Source organism: Podarcis liolepis (genome assembly GCF_965112155.1).
Source record: "Podarcis liolepis genome assembly, chromosome: 1".
In the NCBI taxonomy this organism is placed as follows: domain Eukaryota; kingdom Metazoa; phylum Chordata; class Lepidosauria; order Squamata; family Lacertidae; genus Podarcis; species Podarcis liolepis.
The window spans coordinates 31,738,941-31,762,972 of record NC_139554.1 but is presented as its reverse complement, the minus strand read 5'-3'; the positions used below and the strand labels follow the sequence as shown (position 1 = coordinate 31,762,972).

General features: G+C 45.5%; 2 protein-coding genes across 3 annotated transcripts; one reads left to right on the top strand and one right to left on the bottom strand.

The window, feature by feature from the left end:
• Window positions 1–1,238: 1,238 nt before the first annotated feature.
• On the bottom strand, window positions 1,239–9,539 carry ISCA2 (iron-sulfur cluster assembly 2). 2 transcript variants are annotated; one of them, XR_014527850.1, is made up of 5 exons: window positions 9,389–9,539; window positions 6,335–6,500; window positions 5,447–5,562; window positions 3,045–4,344; window positions 1,239–2,964 (listed from the first exon to the last, which is right to left on the bottom strand). XR_014527850.1 is itself a non-coding variant. In XM_083510672.1 (4 exons), the coding sequence occupies exons 1-4, from the start codon at window positions 9,445–9,447 to the stop codon at window positions 4,170–4,172; spliced, it is 516 nt and encodes a 171-aa protein (XP_083366798.1). In that variant the 5' UTR covers window positions 9,448–9,532; the 3' UTR covers window positions 1,239–4,169. The 2 variants fall into 2 exon arrangements, 1 of the variants encoding a protein (XP_083366798.1); XM_083510672.1 differs by having other exon boundaries at window positions 1,239–4,344; window positions 9,389–9,532.
• Window positions 9,540–15,991: 6,452 nt separating this feature from the next.
• On the top strand, window positions 15,992–23,570 carry NPC2 (NPC intracellular cholesterol transporter 2). Its single transcript, XM_083510773.1, has 4 exons — window positions 15,992–16,404; window positions 20,541–20,648; window positions 21,711–21,883; window positions 22,770–23,570. Exons 1-4 carry the CDS (start codon window positions 16,326–16,328, stop codon window positions 22,854–22,856), a joined length of 447 nt encoding a protein of 148 aa, XP_083366899.1. The 5' UTR covers window positions 15,992–16,325; the 3' UTR covers window positions 22,857–23,570.
• The last annotated feature ends 462 nt before the right edge of the window (window positions 23,571–24,032 follow it).

Below are 24,032 nucleotides of genomic sequence, written 5' to 3'. Positions count from 1 at the left end.
GATCATGGCAGGTTGCCATGGCAATGTGCATTTAATCTCACTGTTTCCAAGGCAACTGTAATGGCCCATTCTATTCCTCTAAAAGATGTCAAAGGTAAATGAGACCTGATTAGCCAAACGGGGACATGAGTCAAAAAGCTGATAGGCTACAAAGGCTGAAAGCAGGAACTCTTGTCATTAAAAATAAACTACCCCAAAGCAAGGGGAGGACTGTATAAAAAGGCCTAATTTTAAAGCCCTTCAAATAAGGAATGCATGCATGCTAATGATAACACTCTTTTCTTACTCATGTTCTTCATGATAAAGAGCTACCCTAAGTTTCGTTTTCTGCTTCAGTTGTACATCCAATCGTTGCAAGTATCTGTGTGGGATGGGAGTGAGTCAAAGGAGGAGGGTTTGATACGGTGATTGTGCCCAGATACTCCTGCCAAGACTGCTGATTATAACTTCTGGTTTGGGTTCAGCATGGGAGACTTCAGAGCAGTTTGAAGGAGGTGTTGGGCAGGGAATGAGGGAACTGTGCCCCCCAAGAAGCAGAGACCACAAGCAGACGACCTGCTGCAGAACACACTCAGAGACAACCTGTACCATTTGCAGACCACTTCTTGGCACTAGATCGTCTTGCCCGACTTTGGCATTCAAACATAAATGTGTGTGTGTGTGTGTGTGTGTGTGTGTGTGTGTGTGTGTGTGTACAGGTACAATCAGGTGTATAAACTTAAGGAAGCTCCATTTACATCCAGGAGTAAAGGTTCAGCAGGAAGGCCTGAACACACAGAATGTGTTCATGATAGATAAGTCTATTCCACAGATTATATGGAAAATGAATTTTGTACCAAACATATTTGAATATTGCAGTTTGTAAAGTACTGTGCTTGAAACTTTACTTTAAAAGTATATAGGTTGTGACCTATATTTAGCTCTGATACAACACCGCCCTACAAAACAAAACTCCATATATATCTGAGTCAATATGCAACGTTATTTTAATGTTGTTAGCTGTCTGAATTATTATTATTTTTAACGTGAAGGGTGGCATACCAAAAAATAATCTCAAACATTTCCCCTAGCAGAATTCTGGTGTGAGCTCTTGCACTAATACAGCTGAAAGAATCCCAAGCAAAAGTTGATGTATCAAATGTCAAAGGCCCCCATATATGATAAGATTTCCCTTTCTTCTGACTGTGACTGAGCAGTTTCTACATCTGAAGAAAATGACAAGTGGAACACGAGGCCAATAAATTAAGTTTTGTATTTATTTCTCCAAGATTCATCATTTACACATTGAGAGAGTTAAGAATGCTGGCATTGTAAGGACCAAACAAACCACTTAGATCAGGGGTAGCCAACATGATGCCATTCAGATGCTGAACTACAATTGCCTTCATCCTTAACCATGAGCTGGGGTTCATGGGAGTTGGAGTCCAACACCACTGGGAGGGTTCCACACTGAGAGCACTTCAATTTGGATCATAGAACAGAACTTGCTCTTCTCGTTCCTACATCGGTGCTGAACACAGATGCCGTAGCAGTCAATGATTTCCTTGGACCAAGTTGGTGCTGGAGGGCTGGGAGATACTTTGAAGCTAAAAAAGATCGCTACACTCAAACAGGAAACTGTGTATTTTAAGTCAAATAGAATAAGTCTTGAATACCAAAGCCAACTTGAAAGAAATTCTAGAGTGTGAAAATCCATATCCAAGGTCATCCTTTTACTATAAGGGGTGAAGGTCACAAACAGGATTGTTTTACTTGCCCAAAATGTATAACTATGGTAAAATAGGCATACATGCAATCTACACATGATGGTATGTTCAGGTGAATTGGTTTGCACCAACATACACAATATAGTGAAAATGTCATGTATGGTCAGATGTGTCAGACACCTGATTTGTATGCAATTTTGAAAACACAACCGCTCTCAGCAAAACATTTAGTGAAAACTGCATGTTCTCAACACAATTAAAATATTACACCATCTCTCTGCCTTCCTTCTCACTTAGTAAGTGGGGATTCAGGAAGCTCTCAAGTTTTTAAGGGCATGAATGCTTTGGAGCAGAAGGAAATCTGCATGGCGCTCAGATAGCCTAGGGAATCTGAAATAATTTGTGATCAGACTCTTTCTCAACTGCATTTGTGTTCCTTTGTTAAAGGCTCTAACAACCCCGTGCCCCACCCTCTTTGCCACTCCTTTGCATTGCTCTACTTCAGGACCTTGACACCACCACCTCCCTATGCTGGACATTTTGGACTACAAGAAACGACCCTTTAAAGCAGCAGGCAGCAGTCAAGGCTTTTGAATTTTGCACAGACTGAACCAACTGCCTAGCATACTCCTGAATATGAGATTTTCGAAACAAAGCAGCACTTATGCACTACTTCTCAGCCTCAGATCCAACCACAGCACAACCAAGCAAGCCATCATTTTCTACAAGCAATTTCTTCAGCCATTTGCATCTCAAAGTATAAGGATGCCCCCTAGTGAAATAATGCTATAAATTCTAGTAGATAGGGAATCCAAATCTGCACCCTATCAGTTGTAGCCGAGGAGCAAGGAAAAAAGAGGTGGCTTAATTGACATTTATGTAGAAAGGGCTAGAGATAACAGGTAAATGGATCTGGGACTTATATTCTAATTTCCCCATACTGTGGGAAAATTAACACACCCTGCCCCCACTCCCCCAAATCCTCCAGGTTACCAGATCAAGTTTCTCTACTGTCAAGGCTTCCTCCTCCAGAAACGGCTCCCCAAAGCCCCACTATTCTTCAAAGAGGGCATGCCCTTCACTTTAAAATTTGATTCCTTCTTGGGGTAGATGTGTCAGACCCGTTGGAAAAGGAGTTGCACTCTTCGTACAAGCATGTCTGCTCCCTTAAAACTGAACGGATGACAGATATAAAAGAAAATAAGCAAATGTGAGTTACATGTTTTTTTAGGAACAGGCAAGCCACATAATTAATTACCTTAGTTTTTCTGAACGCATCAAATGAACTGATAATTCTTCTATATGGTTTATGCTCCCATTTGGAAACATGCAGCTTACATTTTGTTACTTGTAAGAAATTAAATCCAGCAATAGGGAGAACTTTTTAATCCAAAAGGCAGATGAGGTTCCTGGGGTGGGGTGGGGGGAATCAGTCCCAGCTCAGCAACAACAGAGGTCACTGCAAAGAACGATGCACAAATATAGGCACTTTATGAAATGTTATGACCAATACTCGGTTGCACGTCCTTCACAGATAAATACCTCCAAAGAGCCTTCCAAAAGTCCACTAATTAGATACAGGATTTCCTTTGTGGTCACAGAACAAAAAAATTATCTAGAGGCACGCAGTGCTGCTCAGTCCAGTTCTACTCCAAAAAGGAAGCTTTCAATTCCCAGCTGATTTTAAAGGAGAAACAGAGTCAAGGCATTAATTATTTAGCACTGTAATTACGCAACACTTCCTTTAAAACAACAACAATACTGAGCATCTTGGCCAAAAGATGAAACAAGTGGGTTTTTTTTTAATGTCTCTTGTTTACCATTCAGAGAAGGCAAAAGGAGAAAGGAAACCTTAAGTTATGGAACATATGCAACATAACCTTCTCCCCATTCGGTACTCACAACAAAATTCCCTTGCAAGACAATCCTTAAAAACTTTGTCACAGCAACGCTCCTTTTCCCAGGGTTCCAGATCATCCGTACAGGATCTCATGTGCATTCAAATGCATACAGGCACCATGCAACAGATGCTTTTGAATGTGTGGAGGTTGGGGAGCAGCTGTGGGCCCCAATAACTCAGCCATGCATTCATCAGGGTACAAATGAACATACAGAAAAAAAATATGCCTATTAACATACATGAAAATTACATGCAGTGGGAAATCACTTCAAAAAACCAAAATATGTTAAATTACAGAAGTATGTACATATATCTCCCAAGGTGATCAAGTGCTATGCAGTGAGTCATCAGGGATCCTACTGAGAAGATACATTTGGGATTAAGGAAAACACAGGTGCCCAGCCCAGTTCACACCTAATCCTGGAGATATCAGTTCTTATCCGAGACTCAGTCCAGACTATTTGCGTGGTACCATACAACTGATTACACCAGCTGGAAGCTGAACATAATGAAAAAGAGATATGCCACTCAGCATCCACTAGGGTCTGCATGGAGATGGTTGTTCAAAGCTTAACGGAGAAGGATGATCCACAAGAGCAGCCTTGTTCTGCCTGTGGATTGTTGACCACTTGAAATGCGCTGCGAATTAGCTCCTGGTTGAAGTCCACCATGGCCCCTTTCACAAAGCTCAGACTGTCCAAGTCCACAACCACTCGGGCACCACCTTGTTCAAAAATCCTGGAGGAGGAGATAGAGAGAGTTGCAGTGATTCTGAAATGCAATAGATACATATCCAAGATCTTATTTGCCCCTGTTCCGGGTCACACCCAAACATAGGTGTTACAATCAGCAAGACCTTAGAGAATGCCCACTCCATCACAAGCCCCCTTATCCTTTAAGGCTGGCAGGTGAGCCCTTCGCCAACACTCCATCTTTCTCACTGGCAAAACAGAGACATCTATAAGCAGGGTTTTCTTGACTGTGATCTCCACACCTCTTGAACTCCCTTTCAAGAAAGGCCTGCCTTTGTATGGCCAGCTTTTCAGGAGGAGGATGAAAATCCTGCTTCTTCAAGTAGCTTTTGATTTGGCTTAAGCATCTCTCTTAGCTTTATCTTTTTCAGATGAGTAGCTGAATTAGTCTGTTGCAACAAAAGCAACAGAGCCTTAGATACAAACACATTTATTGTGGCATTTTGTGTATCTGATGAAATGAACTCCGGTCTATGAATGCTTATGCCATGATACATTTACAGTGGTACCTCGGGTTAAGTACTTAATTCGTTCTGGAGGTCTGTTCTTAACCTGAAACTGTTCTTAACCTGAAGCACCACTTTAGCTAATGGGGCCTCCTGCTGCTGCCGCGCCGCCGGAGCACAATTTCTGTTCTTATCTTGAAGCAAAGTTCTTAACCCGAGGTACTATTTCTGAGTTAGTGGAGTCCGTAGCCTGAAGCGTATGTAACCTGAAGCGTATGTAACCCGAGGTACCACTGTATTAGTATTTAAGGTGCCGTAAGACACTTTGTTGTTTTAGTTTACCTTGTTGATTAGATGATTATATGTATTTTGCATGGTGGTATTGGTTACCCTGAATCTTTAAGTGAAAAAGAAAAGCAGAATGCTCATACTGAGAGCTAATTGTAACACTGAATGCATTGTGCTGCCACGAAGCTTGGAAATGATATGCACAAGTATAGAAGTGGAAAACAGTACAACGGGATTATCTGCACTATATAATAGGATATTCATTCCTCATTCGATCATTTGCTCTCTCTCTCTCCCTCTCACCCCTCCCCTAAAGTTCTTTCTCCTCCACCACACAGGAACCTACGCCCTTACCTGTCATCAGAATTCACAACTGTATCCAAAGAAAATTTGTACTGGAAACCAGAGCAGCCACCTCCTTCTACCTGCAGCCTCAGAAACTCAGATGCTTCTGCAATCTCCAACAGTCTCTGTTGAAACAGAAAAAGAACGCTAAGTGGTGGGTCAGATTCATACAAAAATATTTAGCAACCACTTGAAATCCAACATCAAACTAGCAAGACCCCTCAAAGAGATGGTAAGTGCCAGATACAGAGCAACCTAAAGCAAAACACACACGAGAGGCACGTAGCACCAATCAACCTGGCAGCACGTTCTTTCACGTGTACTCAAAGAGAACACTTGGAGTGCCTTCGGTGAAAGTGCTGCCATTGCTGCAAACGGTAAGGGCTGATTCACAACCAGTCTTTGACACTACCCAAAACATGCCTGGCCTTTTCTCTTTTTGCCAAGCCTGGATTGAATACCCCACTACTAGTTCTATCACAGTTTGTATGCTAATAATAATAATTATAATAATAATATTGTATTTATATCCCGCCCTCCCCAGCCGAAGCCGGGCTCAGAGTGGCTAACAACAATAAAAGTAACACAGCATTCTAAAACCAATTCATTCTAAAATCAATTCAAATCAAAATAATGGCAACCATTGGGCCATTTACTACTGCATATTACCAACTCTCACGTGCAGCCACATCAAATTATGCCTCTCTGACATGGACAGGCCATGGAGATGGTTAATAATATAATGTATACTTTTGGATTAAAGCAACCACCCACTCAGCCACACATATACATTCTTTTATGACATTCTCACACCAAACACCACATCATACTGCAGCTCAGGAGGAATCAAGACACTACAGATGGTACATACAGCTGGTGATTTCCAAGAAGCCATACCTTCACACAGTTCTCGCTGAGGTAGATCTGCCCCTCGTTGGAATCAGTCAAGGTCTCTCCAGAGGCAGAGGATGCGACCCACTGCACTCTTATCATTTGCGTGGAGGCACCATTCTGTGTGGTGCAGGATGGGGCTCTTATCAGATGCCAGTGAGGAAGACAATGGCTGTGTGGGAAAGTTAAGGAACAAATAAGATCCAACGAATGGAGGTAGTGGAAAAGCAATAAATGAGGGAAACAACTACAGACAGATTGAGGGAAATTTAAGCTAAGGGTCAGAAATATAACCCCCCCCATCAAAGCTGAACACACAAAGGCAGGGAACTTTGACTCTATACTTCCTAACTATGAGTTTCAATAGCAAAATTGTGGAGAAAGCATTTACAGCATATATATGGTGGATAAGGGCAATATGCTTTTCCTCAGAAGACTGAGGCAACAAGGACCAGTGAGTGAGCGAGAGTGCACCTCTCTCTCTCTTTACTTTACTTAGAAATTCTTGTCTGAGTGAGAAAGAACGTCCGATACTGTGTGTCTCTTAATGATCAACTCATTAAGCAAGGGAGAAGAGACCCGTAGTAAGAAGTATCCTCTTAGACAGAAAACAGAATCCAGAGCACAAAAGTGAGGATCTTTTACAGAATGATTGTTGTTCTGGACCTTTTCACTCTAGGCAAGAGAGAATAAGTGATGAGTCCCTGAATACTGGAGGGAGGGAGGGAGAAAATACTGCACCCTGTGGAATAGACCTGAATCCCTGTCTGAATCCTAAACAACCAATTCCTATGATATGGTGTTTAAGCATTTACTGTTAGGTTGGGACTAAGTTCACAAAGGGCTGAACATACACCAATTGTTCTAAGTCGTGTGTTTCCAGCTCTCGGTTAGTCATCATCTGTCATGTGAACACTTCCCTTCCTTTCTTCTTTTTACAATGAAACCTTTTTCTAGCTCGCTATTCATGAGTTTACTTTGGTGCTGAAGTCATAATAACTGTCTTTCCTCCTTATAGCTATAGGAGATTTACTGCAACAAAGATGGCTATTCCTTGATCAGGAGGGAGAAGCTGTTGTCTATAAGAACCTTATAACAAATTTAATTGTTTTAGAAACAAATAAGCAGATGCCCATACACACACATTATAGAGCAGAAATGGTAAAACCTTTGACTGAAATTAGCACTGCTTATTTTCATCTGCTCCCTGGTACTGGACGGCCATAGATATATTAGAAACCAAACCATCATCTGTAGTTATTTTTCCCAGTGTACTGCTGTCATTATCCATATGCCTGAACCTTGCCTTGAACCCTACTAAGCTGCTGGCCTCAATACAATCTTCTAACTGTTGAGACGCACAGGGTAATTATACTGTACAGTACAAAAAGAGCGCTTCATTTCATTTTCTTTCAGTTTTTCTTAACAATCCCTTTGTTCTTCCCTGGACCATTTACTGTTTTGTTCCATGAATCTTTCTCTCAGTGATATAACATTACTACAGCTCAGAACTCCTGAGCTCAATATATAGACTTTCTGCACGATTGTTTCAGCCCCCAGAGCATTAAAGAACAAGCATTTATACTAACAAGAGTACCACTGACTTCAACTTTATTTTTTTAAAAAACAAACAAACCTGGAAACAGATTTAGGCTACAGTCCTAAATGCACTATGTGCCCCCACAGAACGTTGTAAAACGAAAGTAATTCCTGACATTTCAAGACTTTTAGATATTAAATAACAAATGAAAATAGATCATCATTAGGCATGTCTTCTTTGCAGGTTTGCTGACAAGTGCCTAACAGCACAGTTGCGTGCATCTGAATGTATGGATAGAGTTTACAACTTAAGGCACAAGTGTGTCTTTTTATGAGCCAATTTAAATTTAATATTTTTATTGCACTAGCCAAAGGCCATGGCAGCATCCAAAGAAGAAAAACAAAAAAAAAACCCCAGCAGTAGTTGCTACATATGCAGTAAAACCATGATCAAATCCACCAAAATTTCTTACTACACGTAATAATAATAATAATAATAATAAATACTACACGTAATAAAAAAATGGGCAAATTAGATCTCAGAGTCCCCTTTGCAGTTGACCACTAGCCCCTCCAGTTCTTTCTTCCTAATCTTCCTAGCTGCCAGGGCATAGAGAGCCACCTTATAAGTCACAGAGTCATCAGTATCACTGATGTAACCCTGCACATACTGCATAGGAGACTTGCCCCCAACAACACTGTATCTCCTTTTGCCAGTTAAACATCTAAATGCCTTGAGATAGAAGAATCAAAACCTACCTCTGAAAAGCAGTGAAATGTTCAGTCACTGAATTAACATTGCATCCTCCAACTACATGATGCTAGAATCATAGAGTCGGAGGGACCCTAAGGTAAGGGTCATCTAGCCCAACCCCCTACAATGCAGGAATATGCAGCTGTCTCATATGATATGCAAGAGAACCTTGCAGCCTTGGCGTTATCAGCACCGCACTCTAACCAGCGGTGCTATCAGAGACTTATTGTTCGTCGTCTTGGAGTTAAACTCTTGCCTTCGTTTTCTCCACCTGCAGTACCAGAACGGTGATATGACCCACCACAAGCAGTCGCGGCGCTTTGCCCATTTACTTGTTTGTTCCCACAGTAAGAGAATATTACACTCTAAAAGCCTTTGCCTCTGAGAAGCTGCAGGTGCGGTTGGAAAAGTTTGCAACACCACGTATATTGCCCTAATAAGATAGACGGTTGTGTCTGTTCGATGTGTCGCCATGGCGATTCTCTGGGACCCCTGGACTTAAAAGCCAAGCTATCGGGACCTACGGGCCGGGGGGTTGGGGGGCAAATCTCCCGACCCCTTGTTTGGGCTAGGAGAATAAAGGTCGCCTAGGAATACGAGAGGGGGGCACGCGTGTGAATGTGACTGCGAAAGGGAAGCGCCAACTGTGTCGTGCATTGAAAACCAACAAGGGGTGACACCTCGCCCGCGTTCGCCGCCGGGACCACCGTTCCTCTTCGCTTAAAAGACCGTCGCAAAGCACGGAAAGGGAAAAGGCCCACCACTACCTGCTCCGTCCGCAAAGCCGCAGCGCCCTGAAGCTAGCGAGCGCCGCCAGCGCCGCCATCTTGACCCGCCTATCTGCGCTGCTATTGGCGGAGGCGTGGCCATATGTCCCGCCCAGACAGCGACGGGAACGTACGCGGAACCAAAGAGGCTGGTTCCACTGGGAAGGCGAGCGGAGGAGACGGGAAGATCACGTGCCTCCGAGTGAAGGCAGGGGGAAGCCGGGCGGAAGTCCCCACGTTTGCCGTTCAGTTCTTTTGGGTATCGCTGTGACGTCGAGGCGCGCGTTCGTACGGCCACGCCCACTCCTGTTGGGGTTGAGTATCGAGTTTGAGGCTCGCATAGGTAGGAGCCTGGGGCGCTCCGGGGGATGCTGGGCTTAAACTCCCAGAATTTCAGCGCCTTGGCCATGCTGACTGGGGCTGCCGGGAGTCCAGCCACGTGGGGGGGGGGGGCACAAGGCTCCCATTCCTTAGGGTACGGCATGTTTACTCGGATGTAAGTTAAAGTGAACATATGGCCACGACCTACACACACTGTTGCTTCGGAGTGAGAGCCCGTGAGGTGTTGTAGTTAAGAGTGTGGGATTAGGATTTGGTAGATCCGGGTTCAAATCCATTAAGTCACTGCCTCTCTGCTGTGACCTACCCCAGTGGCGTAGCGTGGGTTGTCAGCACCCGGGGCAAGGCAAGTAATTTGTGCCCCCTAACCCGTGGATTTGCGCCCCCTAACCCATGGATTTGCGCCCCCTAACCCCCAGATGTTGCGCCCGGTGCGGCCGGCCCCCCTGCACCCCCCACGCTACGCCACTGACCTACCCCACAAGGTTGTTGTGCGGATTAAATGAGGGCAGAGTGGACAATGTAGAGCTCCTTGGAGGAAAAGGTGGAATATAGATGCAGGAAATGAGGTATATCCCACCTAATTAAAGGGGGTTTAATGTTGAAAATATATGCCTATGAACTGGTTGCATGGCCTAGCTTGATTATCAAGCATCCCTACAGCCACGTAAGATCTTCCTTACTTTGCATGTCTCACTTGCCAATGAACCAAAGTGCCATGTATTCTTCTGTATTCTGTCCTAAACTGTATTCCGAACACACTGACCAGATGCTTGGAAGCTGTAGCTGGATGGTTTCGTGGGAGCCGATTGAAACTAAATCCTTCAAAGACAGAGGTCCTATGGCTAGGTCGGGATGGCATGGGGATGAGGGACCAACTCCCTTCTCTTGCAGGGGCCCAATTAGTGCCATTGCCTTCCGTTAAGAGTTTGGGTGTAATCCTTGACGCCTCCCTTTCCATGGAGGCGCAAGTTACAGCAACAGTCAAGGTGACATTTTTCCACCTTCGCCGCATTAAGCAGTTGGTCCCTTACCTTTCCCGCCCCGACCTGGCCACAGTGATCCATGCGACGGTCATCTCCAGGCTTGACTACTGTAATTCGCTCTACGCGGGGCTGCCCTTGCTGTCCCAGAAACTCCAGCGGGTGCAGAATGCTGCAGCGAGGCTCCTCACGGGGTCTCTGCCATGGGAAGAAGAAGAAGAAGAAGAGTTTGGATTTGATATCCCGCCTTTCACTCCCCTTCAGGAGTCTCAAAGCGGCTAACATTCTCCTTTCCCTTCCTCCCCCACAACAAACACTCTGTGAGGTGAGTGGGGCTGAGAGACTTCACAGAAGTGTGACTGGCCCAAGGTCACCCAGCAGCTGCATGTGGAGGAGCGGAGACGCGAACCTGGTTCCCCAGATTACGAGACTACCGCTCTTAACCACTACACCACACTGGCTACACCACATATTCACCCAGTGCTTTTCAAGCTGCACTGGCTCCTGGTGGAGTACAGGGTCAGATTTAAGGTGCTGCTTTTGACCTTTAAAGCCCTTCACGGCCTAGGACCCCCGTACCTACGGGACCGCCTCTCCTGGTATGCCCCACGGAGAGCCTCAAGGTCCATAAATAACAACACCCTAGTGGTCCCAGGCCCTAAGGAAGTTAGACTGGCTTCAACCAGAGCCAGGGCCTTTTCAACTCTGGCTCCGGCCTGGTGGAACGTTCTGCCTCATGAGACCAGGGCCCTGCAGGATCTGATTTCTTTCCGCAGGGCCTGTAAGACAGAGTTGTTCCGCCTGGCCTTTGGCTTGGAGCCAATTTGATTCCCTCCCTCCCTCCCTTTCTTTTTTCTTTTCCTTCTCCTGCGATGAGGCTACATTTTAATATTTTAATGTTCCATTATTTTAATGTTGTATTTTATTTTTGTTTTTAAGTTGTAATCATTCATCTTGTTTTTATTATTGCTTGTAAGCTGCTCTGAACCCGGCCTTGGCTGGGGAGGGCGGGGTATAAATAAAAATTATTATTATTATTATTATTATTATTATTATTATTATTATTATTATTACAAAGGCACAATGCAATCACTGTTCCAGAGGTTTACTGTACACGTATACAAAAAAAAGGTAGGCATGCCTATGTCCCATTTCAACTCGCATTAGTTTCGGAGCGAGCTTGTACATGCACTTGTAAAGAATCCTCTCCCTTTCCTTTCAACTGGGCATATCCCCAGTATATATGCATAAGATTTCTGCCTTTGTGATAATTTGTGTAAATGCAAGTGAGGTTAAAAAAGTAACTTTGTACAGTCTATTGCTCTATAGCAGGGATAGGGAACCTGTAGCCCTCCAGATGTTGCAAGGCTTGAACTCCCATCAGTTTCAGACAGCACCAGTGGTGTCCAAACTTTTTTCAAAGAGAGCCAGATTTGATGAAGTGAAGGGCCATGGGGGCCAACCAGAGGGCCAATCAAAGTTGTTGAAGGATTGAAGTTGTTGAGCTTCTGTTAGGATTGTAGTTGATGAGGTTTTTTTAGGATTTTACTCCAGGAAATAAACTGCCACGGGGGCCGGATTAAGCTGACTTGTGGGCAAACTTAGGCCCCCGAAACAGACTTTGGACATGCCTGGCATAGGCAATAGCCAATAATGATGGGAGTTGCAGCACAAAATCTGGAGGGCTGCAGATTCCCCTTCCTTGCTCCCTCTCTCTCATATTTCCAGCAATAGTTGGGTCCCTACTGTGCTGAGTAAGGGTTTGTCCACACTTCTGCTTGCCCCATGACTAGAAAGCCTGGGTCCAAAAGGTTTTCCACTTGTCCCATGCTTCCTAGGCACAGGTCCAAGCAGTTTTTTGTTTGTCCCTCCACTTTCCCTGGGAGACTCCACCATTTACCACTGAATCAGAACAAAGATCAATCTGCAGAAAAACTGATTGACATTTGTTCCGATTCAGCAGTAAACAGTGGGGGGAAAGAGGCAAGGGAAGCAGAAGTGTGGACGAGCCCTTACTCTCTCTAAAGCCAGTTGTCACCATGGTAATCTGCCACTGAATTGTGTCATAACTCAGTGAACTCACCCATACCATTCTCAGCAACTGCACCCTCCACTCTTTTCTGTTAATCCTTTTCCATCTTCAGAACATGCCTTGAGCTCCCTCTATGTAAGTGAAAGGGATGCACTGCACAAGCAAACTGAGGTAAAGTTTAAATTTTGCTGCTGCTAGATTCTCTTATTATTATTATTTTTGGTGATCTGACATTGGACAGGAGAGACATTACAAGGGAGCTGGTTATCAGTTTTGTGATAGAGACAAGACATAAAGTTGTTGCTCTGTCCAAACAAGGGAGTGTTTCTGACCTTGAAAACTGGGCTAAAGGGTTTCCAGAATCAACAGTCTTCAAATGACATATGGCCTAGTTTCCTTAACTTCAGTTGAGCTACATAAAGTCTTAATGGTTTAAGACTGAGTCAACGGAAGGGAGGTTAACCAATGCATTGCAGTGGAGGTGGCAGCTCTAGCCTGAGCACTATGTGGCCCAAACCCAGTAGTAGTAGTTCAGGATGGACCGGAACTGAAATCACATCACTCATAAGCAGCTGTGCACTGCTATGGGTATAGGTGATGGCAAATTTGTAGCCATATAGCCTTTTCCTATGGGTTTCCTTTAGTTGAGTGACAGGTCACCAGCTCTAAAGCCATCCATTTCTGTCTTTATAACCAGAAAATTCTCTCTAGCCCCCACTTACCCTTACATCTTTGATAGATGTTTGCTCCGCCTTTGGTGGCTCTGATGGGCTTGGAAGGTTCAGCAAATGCTTATCATGGGGAGTATTGCTATTCCCAATGAAGTGGCATAGCATGGCACAATTGTGGCCTGTATGTCCATCATCATCATCATCATCATTATTTCAATTTATTAAACACTTGTTTCTTGCTGCAAGCAACTCAAAGCATCTTTACAGAAACAGAACAACAAACAAACAACTAACTAACTAACTAACTCATACATTCAATTAAAACCATGGGGGGAATACATTACAAACACCCCCCATTACTCCCTCTTCCAGGCCATAATGTGGAATGAAGACAATACAGCAGGTCAACCAGATAGGGGAGCAGGTTCAGACTTTGTTTGGATTCAAGCAACCTAGTTATGCACGGTGTTGCCATTAGTCCGCTGCTAGGTTTTACGTTGTGATTTTAAATGTGTATTTTTACCTATTGTTTTTTTTTTTAAATGGGGATGTATTACTGTTGTTTTAAATTCGGAGACCCACCCTGAGATCTTTTGGTGTAGGGCAGGCAAAATATATTCTTAAATATATAAATATGGCAGCGCAGGGGCTTTCATCATGCTGACCTAAACCAACTATATTTCCATTGGGATTGAAATTGCTTTATGGGGTATTTCTCACACACTAGCTCAGCCTCAGCCTTCACCAACCTGATGGCCTCCAGATGTTTTCAATATCAACTCCCATCAGTCCTAGCAAGCACAGCTGTGTAGGCCAAAACACTGGAGGGCACCAGAATGGTGCAGTCTGCATTGGCTCAGAGCAACTGAGGGTTTATTTCTGTTCCGTCACTCCTCCATAACGTGTAACTTGGGTCAGCAGCTATGTGTTGTGCAACATTATGTTTCGCAACCTGCTGAGAACAACTTTTCAGCTTCTTGGCCTTCTGCCCGTTTAGAAGCAGGAGTAGGTCTGGGTGCCAACAGGGTAGAGGCGGCAGACACCCCCCCCCCACTTCCCCCATGTCTTCTTTCTCACACTTTTCGCCACGTACACATTATTGAGTGGATATAATGAATCACTGCCAAAATGAATTTCTGCGCGTTGTGCTGCAAGGCTCTCCACCCACAATCCATTTGGTTCCTGTGCTTTCCAGCGACTCCTGTAGCCCTGAAGCAACCAGGCGAAAGCAGGAAAAGCAGTGTTATTCTAGAGCAGGCATCCCCAAATTTGGTCCTCCAGATGTTTTCGGACTACAATTCCCATCATTACCACTGGTCCTGTTAGCTAGGAATGATGCGAGTTGTAGTCCCAATACATCCGGGGGGGGGGCTGTTCTAGAGTATGAGGCACTTAATCTCAAAGTCGTGGGTTCGAGCCCCATGTTGGGCAAAGAGATTCCTGCATTTCAGGGGGTTGGATTACATGATCCTTGTGGTCCCTTCCAACTATACAAATCCTAATAAAAAAATTCCTTCCTGTAGCACCTTAAAGACCAACTAAGTTAGTTCTTGGTATGAGCTTTCGTGTGCATGCACACTTCTTCAGATACACGGAAACAGAAGTTGCCAGATCCTGGTAGGGGTGAGAAGGTGAAAAATGGCTTAGTCATGTATAATGAGATAAGAATCCAATGTCTTTGTTCAGACCAGGTCTCTCCATGGTTTTAAGTTTGGTAATGAGTTGCAATTCAGCAGCTTGGTGTCCAAACCTTACGCCAAAGAATAAACGGACATAAATCTGACATCAAGAATCACAAAACAGAGAAACCAGTAGGAGAACACTTCAATCTCCCAGGACATTCTATACAAGATCTCAAAGTAGCTGTTTTACTACAAAGGAATTTCAGAAATAGACTGGAAAGAGAAGCTGCTGAATTGCAACTCATTACCAAACTTAAAACCATGGAGAGACCTGGTCTGAACAGAGACATTGGATTCTTATCTCATTATACATGACTAAGCCATTTTTCACCTTCTCACCCCTTGCCTTTTCCAGTAAGACCTATTGCAGTCGTTAAGAGTCGTCAACAGGCTCATCTCAGCTATCTGCCAATCTCCCATTCCCACCACCCTTCTGAGTAATACCCCTCCCCACCTTCTCACTATATAGAAGGATCTGGCAACTTCTGTTTCAGTGTATCTGAAGAAGTGTGCATGCACATGAAAGCTCATACCAAGAACTAACTTAGTTGGTCTTTAAGGTGCTACTGGAAGGAATTTTTTTATTTTGACTTTGGCAGACCAACACGGCTACCTATCTGTATACAAATCCTATAATTCAACATTCACCTGGGAACGTTTCAGCGGAGCTTCCTGCCAAACAGGTGCGCTTGAAAGCAACCCCTGTTGCTGGAAGCGGAGTCTTTTCTCGACGACGGGGGAAGGGGGGGGGCCCTCCAGGGTGTGATTGGACTCCAACTCCCATCAGCCCCCACGAGCAGAGCCGATTGGCAGGGATGATGGGAGCTGGAGTCCTGAGGCTCCTGGAGGAACCCGGGTTCCCTGTTGTAAGCCAATGCCCGGCTAGGTTACAGGGGCAGCCAGGGCCGAGCGAATGGCGGGTTGCTTGGCTCCTCGCCCGGCTCTCTTGCAGCAGGCTCGGGTCTTCCGTGGCGGCGGCTGGAGGCGCTCTGCTGCCGCTTGGCGCCCCTCCCCTCTCGGCGAGGCGCCAGCCAGGCAGCGGGCCAGGCGAGGGCGGTGCGCGAGGTGGGCCCGTCCCCGTCAGGTGACCGCGCCTGGGCGGGCCCGGCCTGGGCTGCCTCATGTGACGCCGCCGCAGAGGCGCAGGCTGGTACTTTAGCCTCCGCTCCGCAGCCGGCCGGGAGAAGTTTCTTGGGGGCGGCGCGAGAGCAGACGGGACGAGACAAGACCATGCTGGCGACGACGCTGCTCCTGCTCCTGGCCGCCGGCTCCGCGGTGCTGGCCGAGCCCCTCAAGTTCGTGGACTGCGGTGAGTCGGCCGACGGGTCCTTCCCCCGCCAAGGCGCTCTTGCCTTCCCTCCTGCCCCTTTAAAACGCGGCGTCTAACACTTCGATTGCGTTCCGTAGTGACTTGAGAGGCTTGTCCGCGTCTCTGGGCGGCACTTCCTGCTTTGCAAAACATGCGCGCTGTCTTCGTAACGGAGCCTGGGACTCTCCAGAGAGGCGAGTTCGCCTCCAGCGGGTCGCACGCTGCTGCTGCTGTTTTTGCATTGCACTCTCTGCCCGCCAAGGCACGGGGAAGGTAGAGAGGTGGGTGTTGGTGGGACGTCCTGCTTCTGTCAGGTTAGACAGCTGTCACCAAGGAGCAGCGATGCCACGTTTAGGAGGGCGGAAGTCTGGCAGTGCACTATCTCGCCAGGGTGGTACATGCACTGCTTTTCTCCTGCTTAGACTACTGCAATGCACTCTACGTGGGGCTACCTTTGAAGGTGACTCGGAAACGACACCAGAATGCAGCAGCTGGATTGGTGACTGGGAGCTGCCGTAGAGACCATTTAACCTAAAGGATCTTCACTGGTTCCCAGTACGTTTCTGAGCACAGTTCAAAGTGTTGGTGCTGACCTTTAAAGCCCTAAACAGCCTTGGCCCTGTATACCTAAAGGAGCGTCTCCACCCACATTGTTCAGCCCAGACAGAGGGCCACCTCTGCGGGCCTTCTAATGATTCTTTCACTGAGAGAAGTTTCAGGGAACCAGGCAGAGGGCCTTCTTGGTAGTGGCACCTTCCCATCAGATGTCAAGGAAATAATTATCTGACTTTAAGAAGACATCTGAAGGCAGCCCTGTACCAGGAAGTTTTTAATATTTGATGTTTTATTATGTTTTCATATGTGTTGGGAGCTGCCTAGAGTGGCTGGGGCAACTCACCAGATGGGTAGAATATTAATATTAATAATAATAATCAGGGAGCCCAGTCTGGAGAAAAAGAGTGCTCTGTCAGAGGAAAACTTATCTCTCCCAACAGGTTTATATATCTGCTGCTGCTGCATTTTCCTCCTCCTACAACAGGAGCCCATCCCACACATTGCTTACTCTTTCCCTTCTTCCAGAAGGACAATTTCATAGGTGGTGCTGAGGGCTCCTTTGAGTCTGGAATGTTCAGCTTTTGATCATGTTGTTCTGCATAACAATCAGCCCAGCCTACACACTGCTTGAAACAGTCTGTATACCATGGCTTGTTGTGCCTGCTACAGGATCAGCTGCTGGAAGCCGGTGCCAGCTTCTGGAAGGTATGGAGAGAGGAGAGAATGACATATGTCGGAAGGCTAGCCAGTGTCACATGGAAGCTGAGTGGCATAGGCTGTTCCTTGTTTGAGGGCAAATAAAAATCCAGCTAGCAACCACCAGTTCCATTTTGGCCCTCATGAAATTTAGATGTGAAGGCTAGAACTGGGTTGCCCTCACTCTTCTCTAAGAGGTGTGACGAACCTTTAGCCCTCTAAGTGGTGAATTACAACTCCCATATTTGCTGGAGCTGATGTGAGTTATAGTTCAGCAAAATCTGGAGGGTCGGTGGTCCTATAATGTGTGTGTGGGTTGATGTGGAAGAGATGAAAGTAGCAGGAACAGGTGGTAGCCTAGCCTTTCCTCCATAATAATAATAATAATAATAATATAATAATAATAATAATTTATTTATACCCCGCCCATCTGGCTAAGTTTCCCCAGCCACTCTGGGCGGCTTCCAATCAAATGTTAAAAACAGTACAGCATTAAATATTAAAAACTTCCCTAAACAGGACTGCCTTCAGATGTCTTCAGATGTCCTCCATTAAATTACTTCTCTCCAGATGGTTTGCTCTGAGTGTTCTCAGTCAGAGTTAACATCTGCTGGGTGCTAAACAGCTGGGGAGAAGTCCTTTCAATGAGGAAAGTAGGAAGTTCAGTTCCCCTCCCCAATGAGTCCACAGTGCACTATTAATATCCCTCTCACTTCCCCACTTTGTAAGGAAACAGCAGGTGTGCCATCATATCTAGTTACAGCCTTAGACCACTGGTCAGCAACTAGTTTTACTAGAGGCTGCTTTGATAAGGCACTGTGGAGTGGTAAGCCGGGGAACATCACCTGGCAACGTAATATGCCTTGTACTGAGGTAGAGCATCTCTCAGTATTGTCTTACACTGACCGACAGCAACTGTCCAGGATTTCAGACAGGAGTCTTTTCTCATCCTTACCTGAGTATGCAGGAGATCAAGCCTGGTAAGGGCAGCGGCAGATGCTCTTACCACTGAACTATGGCCCTTCCCTCAACAGGGACCAGCAGTTACTCCTGTTGCTGCTCTCCACACCCTTCAGAAGCTGGCAGCGGCTTGGGGCTTGGTAGCAAGCCCAAGAAGCCATGGCGCAGAGGTTGATGGCTGGGCTAAAGGGAAACTTCTGCTCACTCAGAAGCTATATGGTCCTATTGAGGTTTGAAGGGTAACCACTTTGTTGCTCTTGATACAAAACTGGCAGTGTGGGAAGCAATAACAGAGCAAGAAGCCACGCAAACCTTGTGTGGCTGCCAGTGCAGCCTTTTGGAGCTCTGCAAGGGTGCCTGGTGGGTTAGGATCACTCCTAAGCCACCAGGCACCCTTGCAGAGCTCCACAAGATACCCCAGATAAGTTCTTCAGATACCTACCCCATAGACAAGCCCTAATTGGGAGGTAAACTATGTAGATGTACAGAGCAATTCAATTCCCTTTGCGATGGGCTGTATGGGCTGGATCCTGAGCTGGTCTTGCTGTCATCTGATGGAGGGCATGGGGTTTGATCCAGACCTGACCGTCCTGCTCTCCCCACCACCACCCTCTTATGTGGCTGCCATGATGGCTGCACCTCCACGAAACCCCGCTGGTGGTGAGTGGGATTAGTCATGCCACCTTAACCAGGCATAAAACTTTTAGGCAGGTGTGCCTAAAATAATATAATGCAAATTCATGTGTGTTCACCAATTGAGAGCTGGAGCCTCCAACAACATACAGCAGATTGGCTCAGTTCATGTCTTTCATACTTTTTAAAAAATAAAGCTTTAAAACATAGGTGTTAATTGGATTTTGTTCTATATTCATTTTACTACTGTTGCCCAATCTTACTGTATCTCAAATTGGTCTGACCTTATATCTTTTGGGAAACATGAATCTTAACAGTATCAGAAGCCCTGCTAGAATGTATCTTAAATGTATCGGAAGAAAGTGGGTTTCCTCTACTGCTGGGCAAAGCAATTGGAATGCAATCTGATATTGCCCAGTTTTACAGCATTGCCATGTTTTAATGCAGGATCGATCTATGGGGCAGGGTTCACCTAACGAGCCCTGTCAGTGAAAGCCCTGTGCATGCACTTCTGGCTGTGCATTGGTGCGCAACCCCTGAAACTGGCTTTTGCAGGTGGTGGTGGTAAGGAGAATCCCCCAGAATAGCACATGTTGTGCCTAATACCACAGGAAATTATATATGGGCCTTTCCAATGTCCAAGAGGCTGCTTTCTTTTTCTGCTGGTTTCAGAGTTTATTTGAACAGTGCAATCATGTGCACATGTTCCTGGGCTTAGGCAGCATTGGACTCAATGAGATTAATTTCTGAGTTAACATGTATAGGATGGGACTATAAGGCTCCTGTCTAAAATGCACTTAACGGGCCATAAATCGAACTGAACTGTGTACAGTTTACTTGTGAGCAGACATACTGTTATTGAAACTATTCTATATTGCCCCATTCTTGGGCAGGTAGGCTTTTCAGGTCATTGGCAATTTAAACTCAGATTCAGCAGTTTTATGAGACCACAACGTCCTTCCACAGCTGCATGTGTATCTGAGCAAACTACGTGAAACTGTTATGAAAGTTTGATGTATCACAAGTCATGTGAGGATAGAAGTCATTTTTCCAGGGCTGAGTCACACTTAAATGCTTTTTATGAGTATGTTGGGCTTGTCAGTACTAACCACTGTGCAGAAGGGAGACACATTCACTGGTATTTATTCCATTTCATTCCAGAGTGTAATTGTTTATGGGCTCTTGTATGATACTGCAAACCTGGACCCATGATAGCTATACATAGTGTTGTATCCAAGATTACCATCCTGTGTAGCGAGGACATTGAACTGATGACTGTGTTTCCCTCACAGGTTCTAAAGATGGAAGCATTGTGGAGGTCAATGTGAGTCCTTGCCCTGCACAACCTTGTGTTCTCCACAAAGGAGAGGCTTACAGTGTCAACGTCACGTTTTCTAGCAGTAAGTATAGCCTGCTGATCTCTAGCTTCCTTGAGGCAGTGATAACTATGGCAGGGGTGGGGTATCTCTGGCCTGCAGGCCAAATTTGGCTTGAGTCCCAATTTGGTCCGCAAGGCTGTTCTCTCCACATCACTCCCACTTTTTTCTGCCCCATACCTTATGCTATGTCAGCTGTGGAGCAGGTAGAGGCACAATTGGATCAGTAACTTGTTTGCACAGCTGATCCCTGCAGAAAGAGGGCTGAAAGCCCAATGGGCAATGGCTTAAGGCCTGCAGGATTGGCAGCGCTGATCCCTGACACTTCCCAATTGCTGAACATGGGGTTGGTAAATGCCAAGCTGGGTCAGGTGCTTGTGAAGCCATGCACAAGGGGCTTTGATGGATGGTTGGAACAGCCCACATGCCAATCATCTGATATCACATTGTTGACAGCTGGGTTGCCCTGCCTGCTGTCAGAATTGGCCCACAGGGTTAGGATCTGATAATGATCTGGTGTGCCGAGTCAAAAAGGTTCCCCAGTCCTGATCTATGGGGCTGAAACCTTTTAAGAGTATTGTGTTCAGCGTTCAAAATGAGGATGCTTCTGCTGTTTGGAGTGTCTCACATGGAAAACATTTCAGTGCAGGAAAAACTACACGTATATCTTGGTATGTGATAATCGCAGTGAAATCTGCCTGTATACATTTGGAAAGTTGTAATTGGCTATGGCTTTTCAGCACATGTACATGCTGCAAAAGAGAAATATATATAGATAATTGCATACACTTAGTCTTCATGTCTTTGTTTCCATTAATGGAAGTGTTTTTGTATAATCTCAGAGGAGGGAACTGAAGACTCTTAGCTGGTGAGGGTAGCCTCTTGTCCCCCTCTCCCCACTGGCCATGCAGCAATCAGGGGAATGTCACAGGGCAGTTGAACGTCTTTAACGCACTGTAGTTTTGACATGAAACAGTGAGAGCGCTTCCATTTGTTTGTATGCGGTCCTGGGAGCCACCATTCCTAGCCCCAGTATAAAGCTCCCTCCTTGGTTCTTGTTTTCTCAACCCGTTTCTTCACGTGCAGAGACTGTGAGCAACAGCAGCCAAGCTAAAGTATATGGAGAAATGCTTCGCATGGACATCCCCTTCCCACTTGATCAGCCTGATGGGTGCAAGAGTGGAATCATTTGCCCCATCCAGAAGGACCACACCTACAACTACCTGAACAAACTACCAGTAAAGAGCGAGTATCCATCTGTGAGTGTCTTACCAAGCTGATCCCAATATTTACAACTGCCTTTCATATCCCTTTAACACGTTAATGATATAAGGTGCTCACAGGAGGTGATGGAGCAACTCAGATCATCACCATCTGGCTGCCCCTTGCCAAATCAGAGAGAGAGCAGGATAGCAAGGGGGATGTTCACACAAGGCAATAAACCCAAGTTTGGATAAGACCACTCCAGACTACAGGGGTTAGGTTTGCCATGATGGAAAGTTCCCCCATGGGTGGGGAACTCTTTTCATCCATCCAAAAAATTAGCAGATCAGGGCAAAGGCTCTACTAGACCCTTTCCCTTACTATTTAGCTTTCTGTGTGCAGGGAAATGCTTTTGTATGAAGAAATATTCAGTCACATGTCTGGGCCCTACCTGCAGCAATCTCTTTCTTAATAGGCATAGTGTCCTGATTGTGTGTTGAGGGTCATATGGAAGAAAATGTACAGTATGTATTCTATAGCAGTACAGTGGTACCTCGGATTAAGTACTTAATTCGTTCCGGAGGTCCATTCTTAACCTGAAACTGTTCTTAACCTGAATCACCACTTTAGCTAATGGGGCTTCCTGCTGTCGCCGCGCTGCCAGAGCACGATTTCTGTTCTCATCCTGAAGCAAAGTTCTTAACCTGAAGCACTATATCTGGGTTAGCGGAGTCTATAACCTGAAGCGTATGTAGCCCGAGGTACCACTGTAAAATTTATTCTCTGGGGTTCCCAGATTCCAGCATAGATGAGAAAAGGGTTTGAACCCATCTTAATCCGAGACTAGTCAGAGTGCATCATTTTTAATATCATGCCTCCTAAAATAAATCTGAATACCAACCCCTTCTCACTTCTTTTCTCTGTTCCCCCCCCCCCCCACAGCTAAAACTTGTTGTCAAGTGGGAGCTGGTTGATGATGATGGACAGCTGATGTTCTGTTGGAAGATTCCGGTCCAGATCTCCAGCTAAGGAAACCCAGCTTAGCTCCTTAGGGCTTCATGGGGGAGGGAAAAGAGAGAATTGGGTATAGAGAGGAAACAAGTGCTTTGCTATACAAGGCATTTCTTCTTTCAGTTCCTGTAGCATCTGTGCAACAATTACTCCTCTTTCCCCCAGAGCCAATTTAGGGATGCAGCAGGAGGTCAGTGGTCAGAATGAATCTAGCCAAGAGAGACGGGGGCTTTCATAAGTTTTGCTGTAGCTCATGGCAAAGGTTCTTGTAACCATGGGTGGAAAAGATCTGTGGTGGATCCTAACTGCTTGAAATAGGATGTGAATCATGAGAAAGACTTTCTGAAACAAAAGCGGGTCAGCAAACATCAAGATTATTGCTGTTTGTCAGTACTTCAGTGCCTCTCCTGGTCAGAAGCTGGCTGCAGGCTTTCATCTGCTTCCCACCCACCACGCAAGTTCCCTGCCCCTTTACCGAAACTTTCCTTGGATCTGCATTTATCATCTGGAGCCAGAAGATTGAGCAGCCACCTTCTGTGGCTGCTTGCTGCAGAAAAGGAAAACTTTCCTCTCAACAGATGCCAAACCAAATGGCATTTGGTCTCTGTGTAGAGATCATTTGTATTAACCATTTTGCACTATCTTGTAACTCGCCTAGAGTTGCTGGGGGAGATGCTCTCCAAACCCAGCCTCTTTTTATAACTTTCTTTTAATAAACACTTATAATGAAAATGCCTGCCTGTCTTGTTTAGGGGATGGCGATGCGTTTTCTGAATGGGAGCTAATTATGTCCTGGCATTGCACACCTGTCATTTTAAAGTGTTACATGGGCTGGGTTTAACTGGGTTGACTGAAAGTGATACACGCCTACCCAGAGGAAGGCAATAAGATCAGTGGAGCTTACTCTCACAGTAAGATTACATCCTGACATTTTGCTCTCTACTGGGTGAATTAAGTGCTGGAAGAATTTGCAGAGAATCTCTTGTGCAGTTAGTTTTTGTTTAGCTCTCTTCCTGGCCTTAATCATATGCTATTTCAAGGACATTGCATATAGAGACTTCCCAGGTCTGCAAACAGTGTGGTTGGAAGGGGATGCTCCCAGCCAGTGCCTGTTTGTGCTGCACTAAGTGAAAAGTGAAGTATGATTTTTAAGTGTCTTTCATTGACTTTTTTGTTTGCATAGAAATCCAGTTG

Excerpts from the sequence above, each read along its gene's own strand:
- ISCA2 (XM_083510672.1), bottom strand. The coding sequence starts at position 9,447 with ATGGCGGCGCTGGCGGCGCTCGCTAGCTTCAGGGCGCTGCGGCTTTGC. Across the intron at positions 6,501-9,388 it reads CGGCTTTGCGGACGGAGCAG|CCATTGTCTTCCTCACTGGC; the intron begins GTAGTGGTGGGC and ends TTTCCCACACAG. Across the intron at positions 5,563-6,334 it reads TCAGCGAGAACTGTGTGAAG|AGACTGTTGGAGATTGCAGA; the intron begins GTATGGCTTCTT and ends CTGTTTCAACAG.
- NPC2 (XM_083510773.1), top strand. The coding sequence starts at position 16,326 with ATGCTGGCGACGACGCTGCTCCTGCTCCTGGCCGCCGGCTCCGCGGTG. Across the intron at positions 16,405-20,540 it reads CCTCAAGTTCGTGGACTGCG|GTTCTAAAGATGGAAGCATT; the intron begins GTGAGTCGGCCG and ends TTTCCCTCACAG. Across the intron at positions 20,649-21,710 it reads CAACGTCACGTTTTCTAGCA|AGACTGTGAGCAACAGCAGC; the intron begins GTAAGTATAGCC and ends CTTCACGTGCAG.